Source organism: Aotus nancymaae, unplaced genomic scaffold (genome assembly GCF_030222135.1).
Source record: "Aotus nancymaae isolate 86718 unplaced genomic scaffold, 86718_ANA_hifiasm-v0.15.2.pri h1tg000022l_1, whole genome shotgun sequence".
NCBI lineage: Eukaryota > Metazoa > Chordata > Mammalia > Primates > Aotidae > Aotus > Aotus nancymaae.
In genome coordinates this window covers 2,268,658-2,286,213 of record NW_026988435.1, presented here as the reverse complement: position 1 = coordinate 2,286,213, position 17,556 = coordinate 2,268,658, and the positions used below count along the sequence as shown (strand labels likewise).

The 17,556-nt window shown below is 38.1% G+C and overlaps 1 protein-coding gene across 3 annotated transcripts in view; it reads left to right on the top strand.

Annotated features, from left to right (window-relative positions):
• EPHA6 (EPH receptor A6) overlaps window positions 1-17,556 on the top strand; it is a 991,737-nt gene that overhangs the window by 955,700 nt on the left and 18,481 nt on the right. For all 3 annotated transcript variants that reach the window (XM_012474152.2, XM_012474154.2, XM_012474153.2), the window contains one exon: window positions 15,766-15,959. In XM_012474152.2, the coding sequence (XP_012329575.2) occupies window positions 15,766-15,959 (194 nt within the window). The remainder of the gene's footprint in view (window positions 1-15,765; window positions 15,960-17,556) is intronic.

The window sequence follows — 17,556 nt, the reverse complement described above, 5'->3', positions numbered from 1 at the left end:
AGCTGACATAGCAGCAGGTTTAAGGCCAAATACACTCCTCAGTCATTGTTCTCAAAAGCACAACATTAAACTGCAAAGCCACTGTGGCTGGGCCCTGAAGAGCATTTGGCCTTAAGGACAAAATGCACCATAACCGACTGCTCCACCCGCAACACTTAGACTTTTTGGATCTGGGTCATTTGCCTACAGTCTGCTGCTCATCAGGGAATCTTATTTGAAGGACCCCTTTGCTCTTCTCTGCCACTGGGCTTTGTTTGGGGCAGTTCCTGACTGCTTTTCCAGTTTTTCCAAAAACTGAATTCCACAGGCATTTGTTCTTTCACTTTCAAAAGGAACCCATATTTTGGGGTTTTGTTTTTTCTTAACCAGTTATGTTAGGCAGTAAAAGCCCTGGTTTCAGTCACCATGGTTCCTCTTCTGCCCTAAACTCAAGATATTGCTTGCCTGCTTGTCCTATTTTAACACAACTAAAATAGGTCATTCAAGCTAATGCCCAGAATAAAAAGTCCTCCTCCAGATGAGTTACAGTCTTCACTGCACAGAAGAGGCTGCACCTCAAGTGCCCTTCTTAGTTGGTATTGTTCTTAGTTCTTGTTTTAGGCAGTTCCCAGACAGACTTCACATTTTCTAAATTTCTAATTCAAAGGGCTCCAAACTTTACTAATATACTGGTATCAGTAAGAAGTTCTTGAGCCTCCATAGACGGCATATGTAAATGTATTTGCACATTATGTACAAGTCGTATGTACTAATATACTCATTTAAAACTATTTAGTGAATGCCGTCTCCATTCTAGAAACTAGGCTTTCACCAGAGAACAAATATTACATTTGGAAGGGACGTCCCTTCCAAACGTAATATTTATCTAAGATTAAATCTAATTAATATTTATCTAAGATTAAATCTAATATTCCAAATGTAATATTTATCTAAGATGTAAAGATTATCTAAGCCAATCCCTTTATTGGTCATGAAACTGAGGCAAAGAGCAGTGACCTATTTCCTGAAAATCTTATAGTAAGTGACTTATTAATGCTCTTAGAAAATAATTCCAATAAACTTCTAAAATAGGTCATGGGCAAGAAGAAGAGGAAAATTGTGTCTTTCGTGGTAGTTTAGTTTACAGTACATGTAGCTCCTCACATAGGGCCAGTGGTTTCTTGCCCGCATGGGGCTTACATTCTAATGGGAGGGAGACAGACTATAAACAAAATCAGTAAGAGACATAGTATATAACAAGATAACATGACAATTACTGCTTTGGGGGAAAAAAACAAGAGAAGAGTATAAGAGATATTGGGGTGTTGATTTAAATATATATGTTGCAAAATATATTCAGAGAAGTCATTGTTTTATGGTCATAAAAGTCATAATTAATCATTCTTATTAGACATTCATAATCATTCTTATAATAGGAGGATACGAATAAATATAAAGTGTATTCCCATGATTTTTCCTGCCCCGCCCAGATTATGGCACCGCCCATTTAGTAACCACGGCCATGGTTACGTGGACTATAAATCAACCACGAAAGACACTTAACTTTAAAAGTGCCTCGGTTTCAATAAACACAAGAAAGGGGATAGATGATTTTTAGTGTCCACTTTAACATAACATGCTATGATTTTATAATCTCTGAAGAAATAGTTATAACATTTTTCTCAGCAGATGGAATGCAGAATGATTCAGAAGACTCTTTTCCGACGTTTAGAACTTTCCTGAATCTCTGCAGAGGTGCTAATAATCAGATAGGATGTCCACAAAGCAGAGCAAGGACAAAGGAAGATGCCAGACCACGAGACAGATTTTTTAGGAGAGCAGCTTCTGCCCAAATGTGTAGTTTGTAACACAGACCACCATGCAAATTGTTCTTAATAATTGTAGCCTAAAGCAGTCCAAGCCCTGTTGTCCACCCCTCCTTTCCTGGATCTTGCCCAAAAGTTTGCCCAGCCATTCTGGCCATGTATATTGGTGATCCGTGTCCAAGATGACCACTTAGAGAGTGATTTTTGTCTATTAAACCTCATTTGGCCACAGAGGCTCTATCTGGAACCCGGAGAAGATGCTGCAGCCAGGACTAGGGTTCCAACATTAAGCTCATTCTCATTCGTTCAGGATTGCCAGTGCTCACATAGGAGGCTGAACTCCTCCTCCACGCAGAGCCTGGTTGTTTTTCCGCCAGGTAGGGTTTAAGCTGCTGTATTGTCATGGTCTTGAGGTGCATTACCAAAGAATGTTCAAGCAAGAATCTGGGAAAAGGGGAAAAAAAGAGGATGGAGGCCTGCGAAAAAAACAAACAAACCCCAAACCTGAGGTCCTCAGATCAATCCAAGACTACAGGAAAATAGTAACAGCTAAAATCTTTCATGTATCTTGTGAATTTTTTTTTTGCTGCTGCAGTAAAGAGAGTTGAAATTCTGTTTAGCTTAACATATTGGAAGTCAGCATAACTGTGACAGATCCTATAACCAGGATTTTGTTTGGAAGCAGAAATAGCTTAATCAAAAATTTCCCAGCTGCTCTCTCCAAATACTGGCTATTCCCTATCCGTCCTGCATTCCTCATGTATTTGGTCAAAATATAGTCTTACATTTGACTTTTTCAAAGCAAGGCCTATTTTAAAGGAAAATGTGATAGACAATACAAATTTGACTATGTTCTATGAGAATATTTTCTATTTTTACTATAATTTGGTGAGTTTAAGAAAGCTGTTCGTACAGATCAAATGGAGTGTTACCATGCTTTATGATTTTAAATGAGTTTAAGAAATTTCAGATTGTTTTTATGAGTTTCTCCATTCTGCAGACTGTTGTATATTTTATTACAATGAACAATTCTGAGTGTGCAGAATCTGTTTTAGTGAATAATATAATGAGTTTCCCAAAGGTCAGTGGTATTATACTTTAGGGAAAGAAAATTTAAAAAGGAGTACACAGAGCTAGTCCATAAAAGACCTAACAAAATATAACAGCAGGTGCCATCTGCTTAGCCGTTCAGCAGTTACTTATTAAGCATGTGCCAGTCATTAGACCGAATGTGCATATGGGGTGGGATGGGAAATTAGAAAATCCAGTTTTCAGTAGGCCAAGCATGTAGCTCACACATATAATCAATGCTTTGGTAGGCTGAGGTGGAAAGATCACTTCCCAGGAGTTCCAGACCAACTTGGGGAACATAACGAGACCCTGTCTCTACAAAATATAGAAAAAATTAGCTGGGTGTGGTGGCACACGCCTATAGTCATAGCTGCTTGGAAGGCTTGAGCCCAGGAGTTCCAGGTGACAGTGAGCCATGATGTGCCACTGTACTTCAGCCTGGTGACAGAGTGAAGTCCGGTATCTCACTCTCAAAGAATCCACTATGCAGGTAAAGACGAAATTCTGATATCTTTAAGTCTTATCCCCACCCTCAAATATATCCTGTGCCTTCTACTTTTTTTTTTAATGGTAACAATGCTGTGTGAAAATACAGTTTTTTTTTTAATACGTATATACGCCAAGAAAGCATACAGACTCTATTTTTCAGGGTTCTTTTGATTACAAATGAAAGAAACTCAACCCGAAGTAACATAAGCAAAAATTAGGAACTGTTTTTCATCATGAAGCTAAGAAGGTGGCACAGCATTGCTCAGTCCAGAGGCTCATGCAGGATTTTTAGTGCTTCGCTAGGTGGCTTGACCTCATTCTCTCCTCCTGCTAAATTCTTTGCTGTCTGCTTCTTTACACTCCAGGGCTCAGTATTCCAGCTTAGCAACCCAGCAAAATGAGACCTTCTTTCTGTGAAAATTCATACACCAATCCCAGAGGAGATTCTGGCTGCCTTTGTTAGGGCCTTGCCCAGCACTGAACCAAAACCATGCCAAGGAAATGGATACTCTGATTGACCTAGCTAAGTTTTTATGCCAGTCTGTGCATTTAGAGATAGGTGAAGCATTGTAATTGGCAGTTTCCCCATAATTACCTTGAGTGAGGGAAGAATTCCCCAAAGCAATGCAGTTGTGCTATCAGATGGTATATTTTACTTTTTTGGTACACATCATTTGCAAGATTTGCAGACGATACTGCATTTTAACATTGCAGTATCATTTGCAAGTTAATACTTGCATATTAACATTGTGCATCACTGTATTCTAACAAGGCAGCAGATCATATTGAAAAGGCCAGTCGGGCTTTAAAACAAGGTCTCTCGGCCTTAGCGCTACTGACATTTGGGGCCAGATAATCCTTTGCAGATAAATATGTTACATGCTTTGCTGCACATTTAGCAGCATACTCAGCCACTAAGCAGCAGATGCCAGTAAAACCCTCCCAAGCTGTGACAACCAAAAATGTCCCAGATGTTGTCCAGTCATCAACATGAGATGGAGGGAAAAATCACCCCCAGTTAAAAGCCACTGCTTTCTAGCTAGAAAGATCTGGGTTCAAATCCCAGATCTACAATTCACTGGCCATATAATCTTAGACAAGTTGTTTAAGCTTTCTGAGATACTAGGTATGCTCAGGTTCAAAATACCCAACTCTGGAATGTGAAAGCATTAGAGATAATGTATATAAAGCATCTGGCACATAGGTGTTTAATCAATGGCAATAATAGCTTATATTTTCCGGTCCTACTATAAGCCAAGTATTTTACGTTATTACCTCATTTAATTTTCAAGATCATTCTCTGATGTAGGTAACCATTGTTACTCCCATTTCTAGATAAGGTAACTGAGGCTTAGAAAGTACAGGTAGCACCGGGCGCGGTGGCTCATGCCTGTAATCCCAGCACTTTGGGAGGCCGAGGCGGGTGGATCACGAGGTCAAGAGATCGAGACCATCCCGGTCAACATGGTGAAACCCCGTCTCTACTAAAAATACAAAAAGTTAGCTGGGCATGGTGGTGCGTGCCTATAATCCCAGCTACTCAGGAGGCTGAGGCAGGAGAATTGCCTGAACCCAGGAGGCGGAGGTTGCCGTGAGCAGAGATCGCGCCATTGCACTCCAGCCTGGGTAACAAGAGCGAAACTCCGTCTCAAAAAATAAAAAAAATAAAAAAAAAAAAGAAAGTACAAGTAGCTTACCCATCATTACATAGCTGGTTAGTGAGAAAACCAAAGTTCAGGCCCCCTACTTATTCCAAAATGCATGCTTTTACCCACTAAGCTACACTGTGGAAGTCTAATTTTCAAAAGAGTCTTCATACCACAATTCTACATAATGAGATCAAAGCACATTTAATTTTGCAAGCTCCTCTACCACAAGAGCAATATTGTTGTTGTTTGCTGTTAGCAAAAGAACGTGGATAGACTCCCAGTTGTTTGGAAATATAAATCTATTCTGCAGGATTCTTGTCTTGATGTTAAAAATTTATAAAATGTACCATACTGTTACTATATTTCTTTAAAATATTTAAGGCAGTCGCTTAGAATCAAATTTTAAAGATTGACATAGCCCATTACCAGAAACATTTCACAAGTACCTTGAAAGTGTATAGCTCCTCGCTGTTTTCCAGCATATGAAGATAGTTTTTCTTTTTTTATAAGGTATTTCAGGGTAATGTTTCATGTTATTTTCATCCAAGTTCAAAATAATTAGTATTTACTACCTAATGGAAGTATATTGTAATGCTGGAGCTACACATGCTCCAGAGATAATACAAAGGCACTGAGTTTCTTCCCTCCAACACTTACACCGTGTAATGTATTTAACAGAAGAAAATGGAAGCAAAACGTGAACAGCAGGCAACATTAAATAACCAAGTCCCCACAGAGCTGAAACGTAGGGGAAAAAGTAGCACCACTTAAATGAGAGGCGACTTAGCTCAAGCTAATGATCTAAATGTAAGATTGGAGTCTTGGGTTCTGTTTTGTTTCCTTCCCCTGACGTGACGCTGTTAAAAAATAAAAATCACCTTGAAGCAGTTTGAAGCCGAAATGCCTCCTGGGTATGGTATCATTTAGGCATATGCTAGCTACCAAACGAGTTCCGTTTCCCAAAAAGAAAACTGCTCTCACGGAGCATCTCATTTGAGGTTTGCTAGGAAATAGAATGCGTCCTCAGTGTTTTTGTTTTCATTTATTTTTTTCCTCCTTGCTTTTCAAATGCTTTTAAATAATAATGAGTTTTGCTTTAGATTGCTTTCTGAAACTTACCTGAGGGGGAAAAAATGGAGTTTATCATTAGAATTTTATCTTTATCAGTGATGTGGTCACAAACAACATTTTGATCTTAGCTGAGTTGATTCGTTTTTTCCAGATTTAAGAAGGAAGAAAATAACCTTTTATTGTACTTCCTGTTTGTCCTTATAATTCTATAACCTTTCTCAATTATGGGTCAGTACTTCAGCCAAGAATGGTGGATGTGTAGAATCCACTTACCTAGAAATGCAGCATGATTTTATGACTCAGAGAATCCAGTCATTTCCAATTTTTGTCTCTGATTAGATTTTCCAAACTCTACTTTATTATATAATGGTCCTTGTGTAACGATCTGTGTAAGATACTATAGTAAATTGCTAAAAGCCCATTTCTATTATTTCAACCTTCCATATTACATAGGAATTTTTGCACTTATTTGAATATGTATTCTACCAAAGGAATTTTTAAAAAGGCCTTTCTTTTCCCAACTTTTCAGTAATTCCTACTATTGATAAATAGGCTATCACAGTATTTTAATTAAATACATACTAATTACATAAGTATGATGTACATCTGCTATAGAGACAAGAATAAAAGGGGATATTATGAGATGTAATCAATCACCGTCATAAATAATTCAAATAATTAAGTTTCAAGGAGAGGAAAACAGTAATCAATATGATACTACCACAATACCACTTTCAAGGGAAATTTTTTTTCAATGAATGACCACAAAACTAGAAAATGTATATATGCTTGCTATATTTTCATTAAAAATTAATTATACCTTTCATTTCTATCTGAAAGAAATATACTTACTAGCTATAGACCTTATGATTTTTATTCATTGTCATGCTCTTTGGAGCCTTTACAAAGAGGGCAATTTCAAATTTCCTTTTTCTTTGTAGTCATAAACTATTTTTCCATAGCTTTTAGATATTTTTAGTGGACCCAGGAAATATATTATTTAGAGTTATCTACTATCTTTCTAAAGTCAAAATGACACACCAGTGAAGAAATCTCATTTTTTCCCAGAGAGTGCTTGGGAAATGGCCCTGAGTCTTAAGAACAATGGCATCTTAATAAAAAAAAAAAAAAAAAAAAAAAAAAATAGGCTCAGAAAAGTAGATTTGGAATGTGTCATTGCATTTTCAAAAATGTAATTTGTTGTCCATGGAACTGGCATAGTAAGAAATACCATGGTGCCCTAAATCTTCCTATCTTTACTTTACAAGGATATACTCTGGTTCTGTCTGTATTTTTTTCTCAATATAGAGGTACATCTAAGCATTTGGAACTCTGTGAGAAATATTCCTTAGAATGGAGGCCAAATCTTGAATTAAATTTACAGAAACTCCAAATCTAGAGATGTTACCAAAGTTCCTATAGACTAAATCTTTGGTTTCAATGACTAGAAACCTAGCTTTTTGAGGTGAAAGGTACTTTTGCAGAGTGCAGTCCTCTTTTCTTTATCAATGAAGAGATAGCGACTTGCCCAAAGGCAGAGCTTGGTTAGCGACAGCTTAGGACTTCAGTGTAGTTTCAAGCAACTCCTTCACTAATGTTTTTTCCATGACTTACAAACTGAATTAGACTTTGAACTGTCAGGGACAAAGATTTTTCAAGTGATAAATACGTCATCAACAACTTTTTAACCTATGAGAGTCCTACACGTTGTTCCTCATTTCGTCAACTCATTTAACTAATCCCAAGAAAGGAGGCCCCCTAAAGGACAAATACTTTTCATTTTATATAGGTCCTTGACATGCTATTGTGACTTCCAAAAAGAAGGACTGGAGAATTGTGTTAAGCATAGCGTTTTTTTTTTTTTTTTTTTTTTTGGAGACGGAGTTTCGCTCTTGTTACCCAGGCTGGAGTGCAATGGCGCGATCTCGGCTCACTGCAACCTCCGCCTCCTGGGTTCAGGCAATTCTCCTGCCTCAGCCTCCTAAGTAGCTGGGATTACAGGCATGCGCCACCATGCCCAGCTAATTTTTTTTTTGTATTTTCAGTAGAGACGGGGTTTCACCATGTTGACCGGGATGGTCTCGATCTCTTGACCTCGTGATCCACCCGCCTCGGCCTCCCAAAGTGCTGGGATTACAGGTGTGAGCCACCATGCCCGGCCAAGGATAGAGTTTTAAGAAACCTTTTTTTTTTTTTTTTTTTTTTAATCTTAAAGCTGAGAAGAATATCTTAAAAAGAAAATCTTAGGCTAAATAACAAATTAGCCTCTGAAAAAATTGTTTCCTGTATCTAAATATTTCATCACTGTAAACCCTTTTTTCTAGGATTCTTTTTATTAGTATATTGAATTTCATTTGGTTTTGATTGGTTTTAACTGAGTTATACATTATGAATATTGAAAACTATTGAATGAGAAAGTATATTAGTCCATTTTCACACTGCTATGAAGAAATAACCAGAGACTGGGTAATTTATAAAGGAAAGAGGCTTAATGGACTCACAGTTCCTCATGGCTAGAGAGGCCTCACAATCATGGTAGAAGACCAATGAGGAGTAAAGGCATGTGTTACGTGGTGGTAGGCAAGAGAACATGTGCTAGGGAACTGCCCTTTATAAAACCATCAGATTTCATGAGACTTGTTCACTATCATGAGAACATCACAGGAAAAACACGCCCCCATGATTCACTTACCTCCCATTGAGTCCCTCCCATGACATGTGGGGATTATTGAAGCTACAGTTCAAGATGAGATTTGGGTGGGGACACAGCCAAGCCATAACAGAAAGTGAGTTTAAAAGTTTAAGTGTTATTTACTTACAACAATTTTCCTTCTGCCTTTCTTTTCCTTCTTTCTCTCTTTGTCTCTCTCTCTTGTTTCTTTTTCTTTTTTTTTTTTTTTTTTTTTTTTGCCTATGTAGACACAATCTTTATATTGCACACCAGGAAAATACATTGTGTTCCTGTATTATGAACATAAATATCCTAATCTGTATAAGTAATCATTTTCTCAAAGACTAAGTATAGACTGTGACTCTCTGCTTTGCACTCCCCTTCTACCTGAAATTATAGGTTTTCCACAAAGATGTGAAGAATATTTAGAAGGAAGGTAAAAATAAAATCATTTCACATTCCAGTTTCTAGTGTACATTTCAGCCCTTTTTAAATTTTGAGACAGTTTCTTTTAAAAGACTGTATAAATAGCTAAATTCAATGTGCTTCTCTTTTGAAGATACTTAGCAGCCTTATAACATAAAAATGTGATATGTTATATGGAGTCTAAGCAGAGTCTAAGCAGTCCTTGCTCAACAGTATTGTTCAGAGATATCTCAATATCTTCTTATTGACTGTCTAATCCTTGTTTTCCTTAATGTAAGATGTGCATTGCCTTCTTTGATTCAGAAACCATCAAGAAAATTGAAAAACACATCAGATTCAGCCAGAGCAGAACAGCCTTACCACGAGCCCACACTGAGCCTTCTGTTGATTCTAGGTTGTTAAAAATTGTGGTATCAGTGACCAAGAAACCAGCATGATCTATTTAGAATAAGCAGCCAGGGTTTAGATAATAATTTATGACAGAATCTAATTCCTTCTAACTTTGCATAAAAATTATCATTGCAGTCATTTTCATATTTTTTCACTTTATTTTAATTTTCTTCTTACATTTTAAAATAAGGGTATAACCTTGTATAACTCTTGTCCCAAAGGATGACAGCCTACGAATATCATAAAACCAAACTGTTACAAAATTCTCTCTAGTTAATTATCACCCCTTCGAATCCTAAAGCAACAAACCTCAATTAATCTTTTAGACAAAGCACCCCATATGCTGCTCTGTGTCAGTCCTTAATTAGGGAATCAGAATATACCTCTAAAGCAAAACTCTCCACAAAGGAAATGTTCACGAAGATAATGGTTAATAAAGGATTTCTCAAGCTTCTCTGAAAATTCAGCTTTCATAATTCACATATCTGACAATTGGCACTCCATTCCTTGACTTGACACAGCATTGTGCTAGATTCTGGGAACAAAGAAACAGTCACTGCTCTGGAGGAGCTCAGTTAACCCAAGCTGAGACTACAAATGTTTTGTATTGGCTGGAGCCAAGGTTAAAATGCGACACAGCAAAGGTGAGGACTGACAGCCAGGCACATGGTGAGCCACTGCAGAATTTCAGATGTAGGAGGAACATGATCACAGTTCCCCTTCAGCAGGATTGCTTTCATTGCATTGCGGGGGATGATTGGTGGAGGAAAAGGAGAAGCAAGCAGACCAATGGGGAGGCCTTTGCAGTGATCAAAATGAGAACCAAAGCATTTGAAGAGAGAATGAAAAATGGAACAGATTTAAAGTGTATGAAGGTGGTAGAATCAGCATGATGAGTTAATTTTGAGCAACAGGAAAGTCAGAGGCCCGGATGACTCCCTGACCACTGACTTGAATCACTGGAAGAATGGTGGTACCCTTCCCAAAGGACAAAAATCCCAAAGCAGGAGTGGGTTTAGTTTTGCACAAAATAAATCCAAGACACCTTTATGAAGTGATATATCCTATAGGTGATAAATATGGAAATCTGGAGAGAAAGCTGAGCTAGAGCTGCAGACATGGAGGTCATAAGCAGATAGGTGATAGTGAAAGCACAGAGTATATAAGTCACACAAAGAGACCTCACGATGTAATTCTGGGAGAATGAGTCAGAGATGGGGTACAAGACTCAGGACAGATTTTCTCTACCACTACTGTGATCTCGAGGCTACCATGATAATATTAATCTATTATTCATGAAATTACTTGCTATGTGATCTTGGCCCAATCTTTTAATCAGTTTGAGCTTTGGTTTTCTTACCTATAAGATGTGTATAATCATACTCAAATAATAAAGTATTTTGAGACCTAAATTGGGTAAACTGTGTTAAAACACCTAGCTCAGAACTTGACACATAATAAACTCTCAAAGTTATACATGTTGAATCTGAAACCAGAAAGCTCATAGGAAACTGGACTCATCATCACCCCAGCCCCAGAATTGCTTCTTCTCCTCTGTCCTCTCTTATTATCAGCTGATGAAGACAAAATCCTAGAAGATGTTTGTCTCCTGTCTTCCCTCTACTTGACACATCTAATCTCAGCCCAGTCTTGTCAAATCAGTTCGCCTCTTGAATACCACAGCCATTGCCTCTGCTAAGACCTGGATCACTGCAAAGCTCTTTCCTGGATCCCTTGACTCCCCAGTGCACTCTCTACACTGCAGGCACAGTGAGCTTTTCTAAATGGGAAATCTAATATAATGTACTTGCTAAAATCCTTTTCTCCTTTGCATAAAGTCTAACATAATTTTACTTAACCTCCCAACCTCAAATCTCACCATTCCTCTCTTCGAAGACTGTATTCTGGCCACATAAATCTACTTGCATTCTAATCACATCTCCTTTCCTGAACCCATCCACTTGACCCTTTCACATACCCTTTAAGGTTCAGTCACCTCCTGGGAGAAGGCTTCCTGAAGCTGGGTTGGGTACATCTCCCACATGCCCCCATAACAGTCTGTTCTATGTGGCACTTCTCATATTCATAGTTCCTGGTCACTCTCAATAGATAATTTATTACTTAAAGATGAGATATACCTGACTCATTATGTTATCCCTTGAACACAGAATGATCTGTAGTATAATTAAGTGTTTAATATCTATCTGTTTGGATGAATAAATTTAAAAATCTGTTAGAAAGATATCTTTTAAGAAATTTTGTGAATTGCTTAAAAAATATAAATTTCTTCTCTATCTTTGAAGGCAGAATTTTCAAATGTGTGATCTTAGGCAAGTTAAATCTCTCTTTACAATTATTTGTCTGTAAAATGGAGATAACAATTATACCAACCTCATAAAGTTATTGTGAGGATTAAAAGAATTAACACATAAACATCGTTTAGAACTGCCCTTGAAAATACTTAAGAGCTCCCAATAGTTGCTATCAAGTTTTTATCACTGTCACTATTGTTGTCATTGTTACAGTTTTCCTATAACATGGGTCCCTTTGTGTTTGGCACCTGTCATGAGCCAGAGCTCAAGACAGAATTCACAAGGTCACAAGTTAAAGAATTGAGGAAATTGAAAAGCCACAGATCAGCAAGAAGAAAAGTCATGAGTCTTCTGACCCTCTCAGCGTCCCCATGGAGAAGCCGGGACCACATTCTCTACTGGACACATTGTGGGTAAAGTTTCCAGGCAAGGGAACCCACCCTCTTGTCACTCTCACAGGGCATGCATGAGAGCAACTCTGTCAAGAGGCATAAGCGATCTAGATTTGGATGCCAACTGTCCACAGGACTCATCTGAAGCTAAGGCTCTGGGACCAGTGGAAAATAGTAACCCTCTGGACAGGAGGCAGAAGCCACAGGTCTTACAGGAAGCTGGGTTTTGGTCAAGTACCTACCTCAGAGAAGAGCAAGCTTCCAGTCTCATCTGGCTTCTTATCCAGGAAAACCAGAATGAGATTATGAAATCATTTTTGGACAAGGCTGCTTGATGCAGCAGTTTTTTAAATCAATACTTCCTTCAGCGAGGACTTCAAATACTGTCATGCTCATACTTTGAATTTATTTTGAATAGGTTGAGACACTAAGTTTTCCAAGAATCTGCTCATCTATCAAGACAAATCCAAAAATTTCTTGTAATAGCAAGGTCAACCATATTTATTAATGTGTCAGGCAATATACTAAATGATAAGCATAGAAAATTTAGAGGTATAATTCCTGCTTGTAGGTATGTACAGCCTTAGTGGAAAGGCGGATGAAAAAATTACTGTACACTGCCATGGATGCAATCACAGAAACATGCACAAGACTCAGAGGCATTAAGAGATGACCCTATGGCCGGGCACGGTGGCTCACCCCTGTAATCCCAGCACTTTGGGAGGACGAGGGAGGAGGATCACTAAGTCAAGAGATCGAGACCATCCTGATCAACCTGGTGAAACCCCGTCTCTGCTAAAAATACAAAAATTAGCTGGGCATGGTGGTGCACACCTGTAGTCTCAGCTACTATGGAAGCTGAGGCAGGAGAATTGCTTGAACCCGGGAGATGGAGGTTTCAGTGAGCCGAGATCACACCACTGCACTCCAGCCTGGCGACAGAGAAGACGCCTTCTAAAAAAAAAAAAGAAAGAAAGAAACTCCTATTCAGTTTGAGATTATATTTTGCAAACTATGAAATAAATATTTTTTATTTACAGAGAATATTAAACCTATAATCCAAGTAAAAACATTGAAGTCTAAATAGCAGATACCATGACAAAAGATAGCATGATAATCACTACTAAAATTGTATTGGGTTATTGGGTGATAAGAAATTGGAGAGGAAGATCTTATATCATCAGAACTAAAACGCAGTTCTGGGGAGAGGTCAGAGGAAAATGTTGTAAGCTAAAAAGATTCATTCAAATTACAACCCTGCCACTTACTAGCTATGTGAATTTAGGCAACTTTCCTTACTCCTCTGAGTCTAAATTGTCTCATTTAAGAAATGAGGATAATAATATCTACCATGTTGAGTTATTTTAAGCAGCAAATGAATAAAAATATGCAAAGCACATAGCACATGGTGGATACTCCATAAAGGCAGCTACTTTTTTTTCCTAAGAATATAACCTCACTTGTCATCTATTTTATTCCATGCATTTATAATTAGATAACTGGAAAATTGACTATCAAGCACTCCTAGAGTGGGATTTCAACATTATTTTATAATGGAATTCTGTCCTGTTTTTCTCAGTTATTTCTCTAAGCTATCTAAGATAGTTTTGATGCATTGCAAGTATCTTACACACATCCTCCTTTAATAGAACGTGTAACAAAATGTCTTAAAATCCACACCTAGTTGGTAGTAAAAGTAGTCAGAAAACAGATGAGAATAATCCTGTTCAATAACAAAATATAAAATGAACAGAAAAATTCTAGCATCCTGAAAGGCTAAAGCGGTCTGATCAAAAAGACAATGATGAGATTATGAAAACTTCCCTATTACTAAAAATGCTAAAACTTAGCAGTTAAGAGGTTCCTGAAGACATATTATAGTTCCTTTTTTACAAACAGCATCTAACATAAATTAAGAATATGTTAGAGTCATGTTCAATAGTGTGGATTTAAAAAGAAATCAAATCGCATTTTTATATTTCTGTGTTTTTGAGAGAGACAGGGCAAGGGGAAGTTAAATTTTGCCTGTCTTTAAATATTAGTCTGTTCCTCAGTTTTCCAAACTCAACAATGGGGACAATAAACATTTTAGAGATAAGAATAAATATTCACATGAGGACATTTGAACATTTTATAAAAACCTAGGCTACATAAATTCAGGGTCAGTATTATCATATCGCTAGGAATTTCACAGGTGGATCATAACTAAACAGATGAATTTCCTGCCTTATTTTGTGATTTCCTAAGTATCAAGAAAAATAGTTATTTTTATCTTGTTAGTCTTAACTTTGGTCTCTTACGCAGATTCCCTTCCCAAGAGCTGCACTGTTCTGTAGTCATTAGTCACATGTGGCTATATACATTTAAATTAATTAAAAGTAACTGAAGTTGCCGGGTGCGGTGGCTCACGCCTGTAATCCCAGTACTTTGGGAGGCCAAGGCGGGTGGATCACGAGGTCAAGAGATCGAGACCATCCTGGTCAACATGGTGAAACCCTGTCTCTACTAAAAATACAAAAAATTAGCTGGGCATGGTGGTGCGTGTCTGTGATCCCAGCTACTCAGAAGGCTGAGGCAGGAGAATTGCCTGAACCCAGGAGGCGGAGGTTGCAGTGAGCCGAGATCGCGCCATTGCACTCCAGCCTGGGTAACAAGAGCGAAACTCCGTTTCAAAAAAAAAAAAAGTAACAAGTTGAAAATTCGGTTTCTTCATTCTCATAGCTGTATTTCAAGTGCTCACTAACCACGTGTGATTGGGTGCCACCATGTTGTAGAGTGAACATTTCTGCCATCACAGAAGTTCTGCCTGAGCACACTGCCTCAGAGGATACTCAAGCTAATGCTCCCATTTCTCTGTAGCCTTAAGCTAGCCAGTGATAGCATTTTAAGGATTAAATGACCTTAGGAGTTATAGGAGGGTGACTTCATAATCAGGTCAGTGTCAGACTAAAGGAAAGCTAAATGTCAGAGAGTAGGAAGTAAATCAAAGACGACAAAAGAAGGGATGATGCTTAGAAACGGAATACACCATGGCATTATTATAAAAGGATAAAAAGTGACTCAGGAAATCAGTGCTTCAGCAGAATTTTTCTTAAAATTTTTACTTAAGACATTTGTTGTATGTGATTTGCCCTAAATGCATCAATCACAAGACTGACTTTTGGATGTTCTAATTGGATTTTGAGATGTTCCAGCTAAGTCACACAAAAAATTGTTTCTTAAGGTTGTAATGAACTTAACCTCCTGTATATTGGTAGCACATGTTTAAAATATATTTTCCTTTCATAGGAGTGAGCAGATGCTTCAGAGCTGCTTGAAATTTTTGTTCACAGCTTTTGTATTTATCCTTCTTTAGGTCCTTGCACTCACACGTAGTTCTCATGCTTACCATTATTTTGGCTTCTACTGCTTGTATAAAAAGAAATTATGACATAGCATATGTATTATTGCCTAAAAATAAGAGAGTAATCTGTATATGTTTGCATTTAGGTCATTCTGTCCATTGAAGAAGGGTACAGACTTCCAGCTCCCATGGGCTGTCCAGCATCTCTACACCAACTGATGCTCCATTGCTGGCAGAAGGAGAGAAATCACAGACCAAAATTTACTGACATTGTCAGCTTCCTTGACAAACTGATCCGAAATCCTAGTGCCCTTCACACCCTGGTGGAGGACATCCTTGTGTAAGAGGCATACTATTTAGTTTTTTTCTCTTGACGATTATAATTTCTTTCAGGCTATAGATAAGAATAACAGGTAGAAAGGAAAAAAATGGCCTTGATAACTGTCTAGTTGTTGACTTTGTAGAAACCATATTTCATTTACAGCTGAAAAAGAGAATTATTAACATTAAAGTAAAAATGGAATCCTTTTAAACAAGATAACAGATTCCCCTTCTCTTTTCTCTCTCTTTAATCTTTCTGAATTATTTTGTTTATATCTTTTCCTGTTTGGGTCTTTGATATGTACATAGCCTTTTTAAATTGATTGATCCTTCCTTACTTTTAGAAGTAGAGTGTGTGTGTATATGTTTGACTGTGTGTGTGTGCACGTGTGTGTGTGTGCAGCCCCTTTAATTTTCTTGCCTACTCTATGTTCTGTTCCTCAATTTGAAATGGCAAGCCAGACAGGGGCAATTTGTGAATCAGCCCAGAGGAAAGATATTTCCTACTGATATGATCACAGCTATTCTCCATTCCTAAAACCAGAAAAGAACAGATAGCAAGACAAGAAAATGGAGGCACTCATACACCATTTTGTAAAAGTCAGTAGGCTTGAGAAGATCTACTCACCTCCCTGTGAAGAGCAATTATAAAAGGAAGAGTAGGAGGGAAAAGGACTATCATCTATGTCAGAAAATATTACATTTAATTATCATTAAGTTAAAAACATATTTCTGGGCCAGGCGCGGTGGCTCACGCCTGTAATCCCAGCACTTTGGGAGGCCAAGGCAGGTGGATCACGAGGTCAAGAGATCGAGACCATCCTGGTCAACACGGTGAAACCCCGTCTCTACTAAAAATACAAAAAATTAGCTGGGCATGGTGGCGCATGCCTGTAATCCCAGCTACTCAGGAGGCTGAGGCAGGAGAATTGCCTGAACCCGGGAGGCGGAGGTTGCGGTGAGCCAAGATCGCGCCATTGCACTCCAGCCTGGGTAACAAGAGTGAAACTCCGTCTCAAAAAAAAAAAAAAAAATTCTTTATTTAGAATAAATTGGACTTAGAAATAACCAAAGCATATCCAAAGCTCACTTTCTTCACTCGGGATGGCTGGGGGCTATTCAGACATTCAACTTCAGATCACAGGTTCAAGCCAGTACAGGTTTTTAGTGACAATAAGGCCGAGGCTCTTCAAGGACTATTTGAAACAGACCTCAGTTCACAGCAGAGCACTTAAGAGTTCACCTCTAAATCACTAATTGGCAGCCTCAGTAAAGTGAAGCCAAGCATGAAATAGCTAGAGATTAAACTATTACTCTGGCTCATCTTCCCTAAAGAAGTCCAACACAGGAAGCAGTAAAGGAAGGAAAGGCACTTCGGATTTTATCCTGAAAGCAATGGACAGCCATGGAAGGATTTCAAGCGAGGGAATAGCATGATTACATTTGCATTTCTGGAAGATCGCTCTAGGGATGATTTACACTGTGTGTGTGCAAAACAAGGAACAAGACTGGAAACAGAGACGGTTTTACATTTTCAGCAACTAAATCTAGAAAAGATCAGGGCTTGACTTCTGATATGGGAATGAGCTTGGGGGTCTGGAGATAGGAGAATTTTG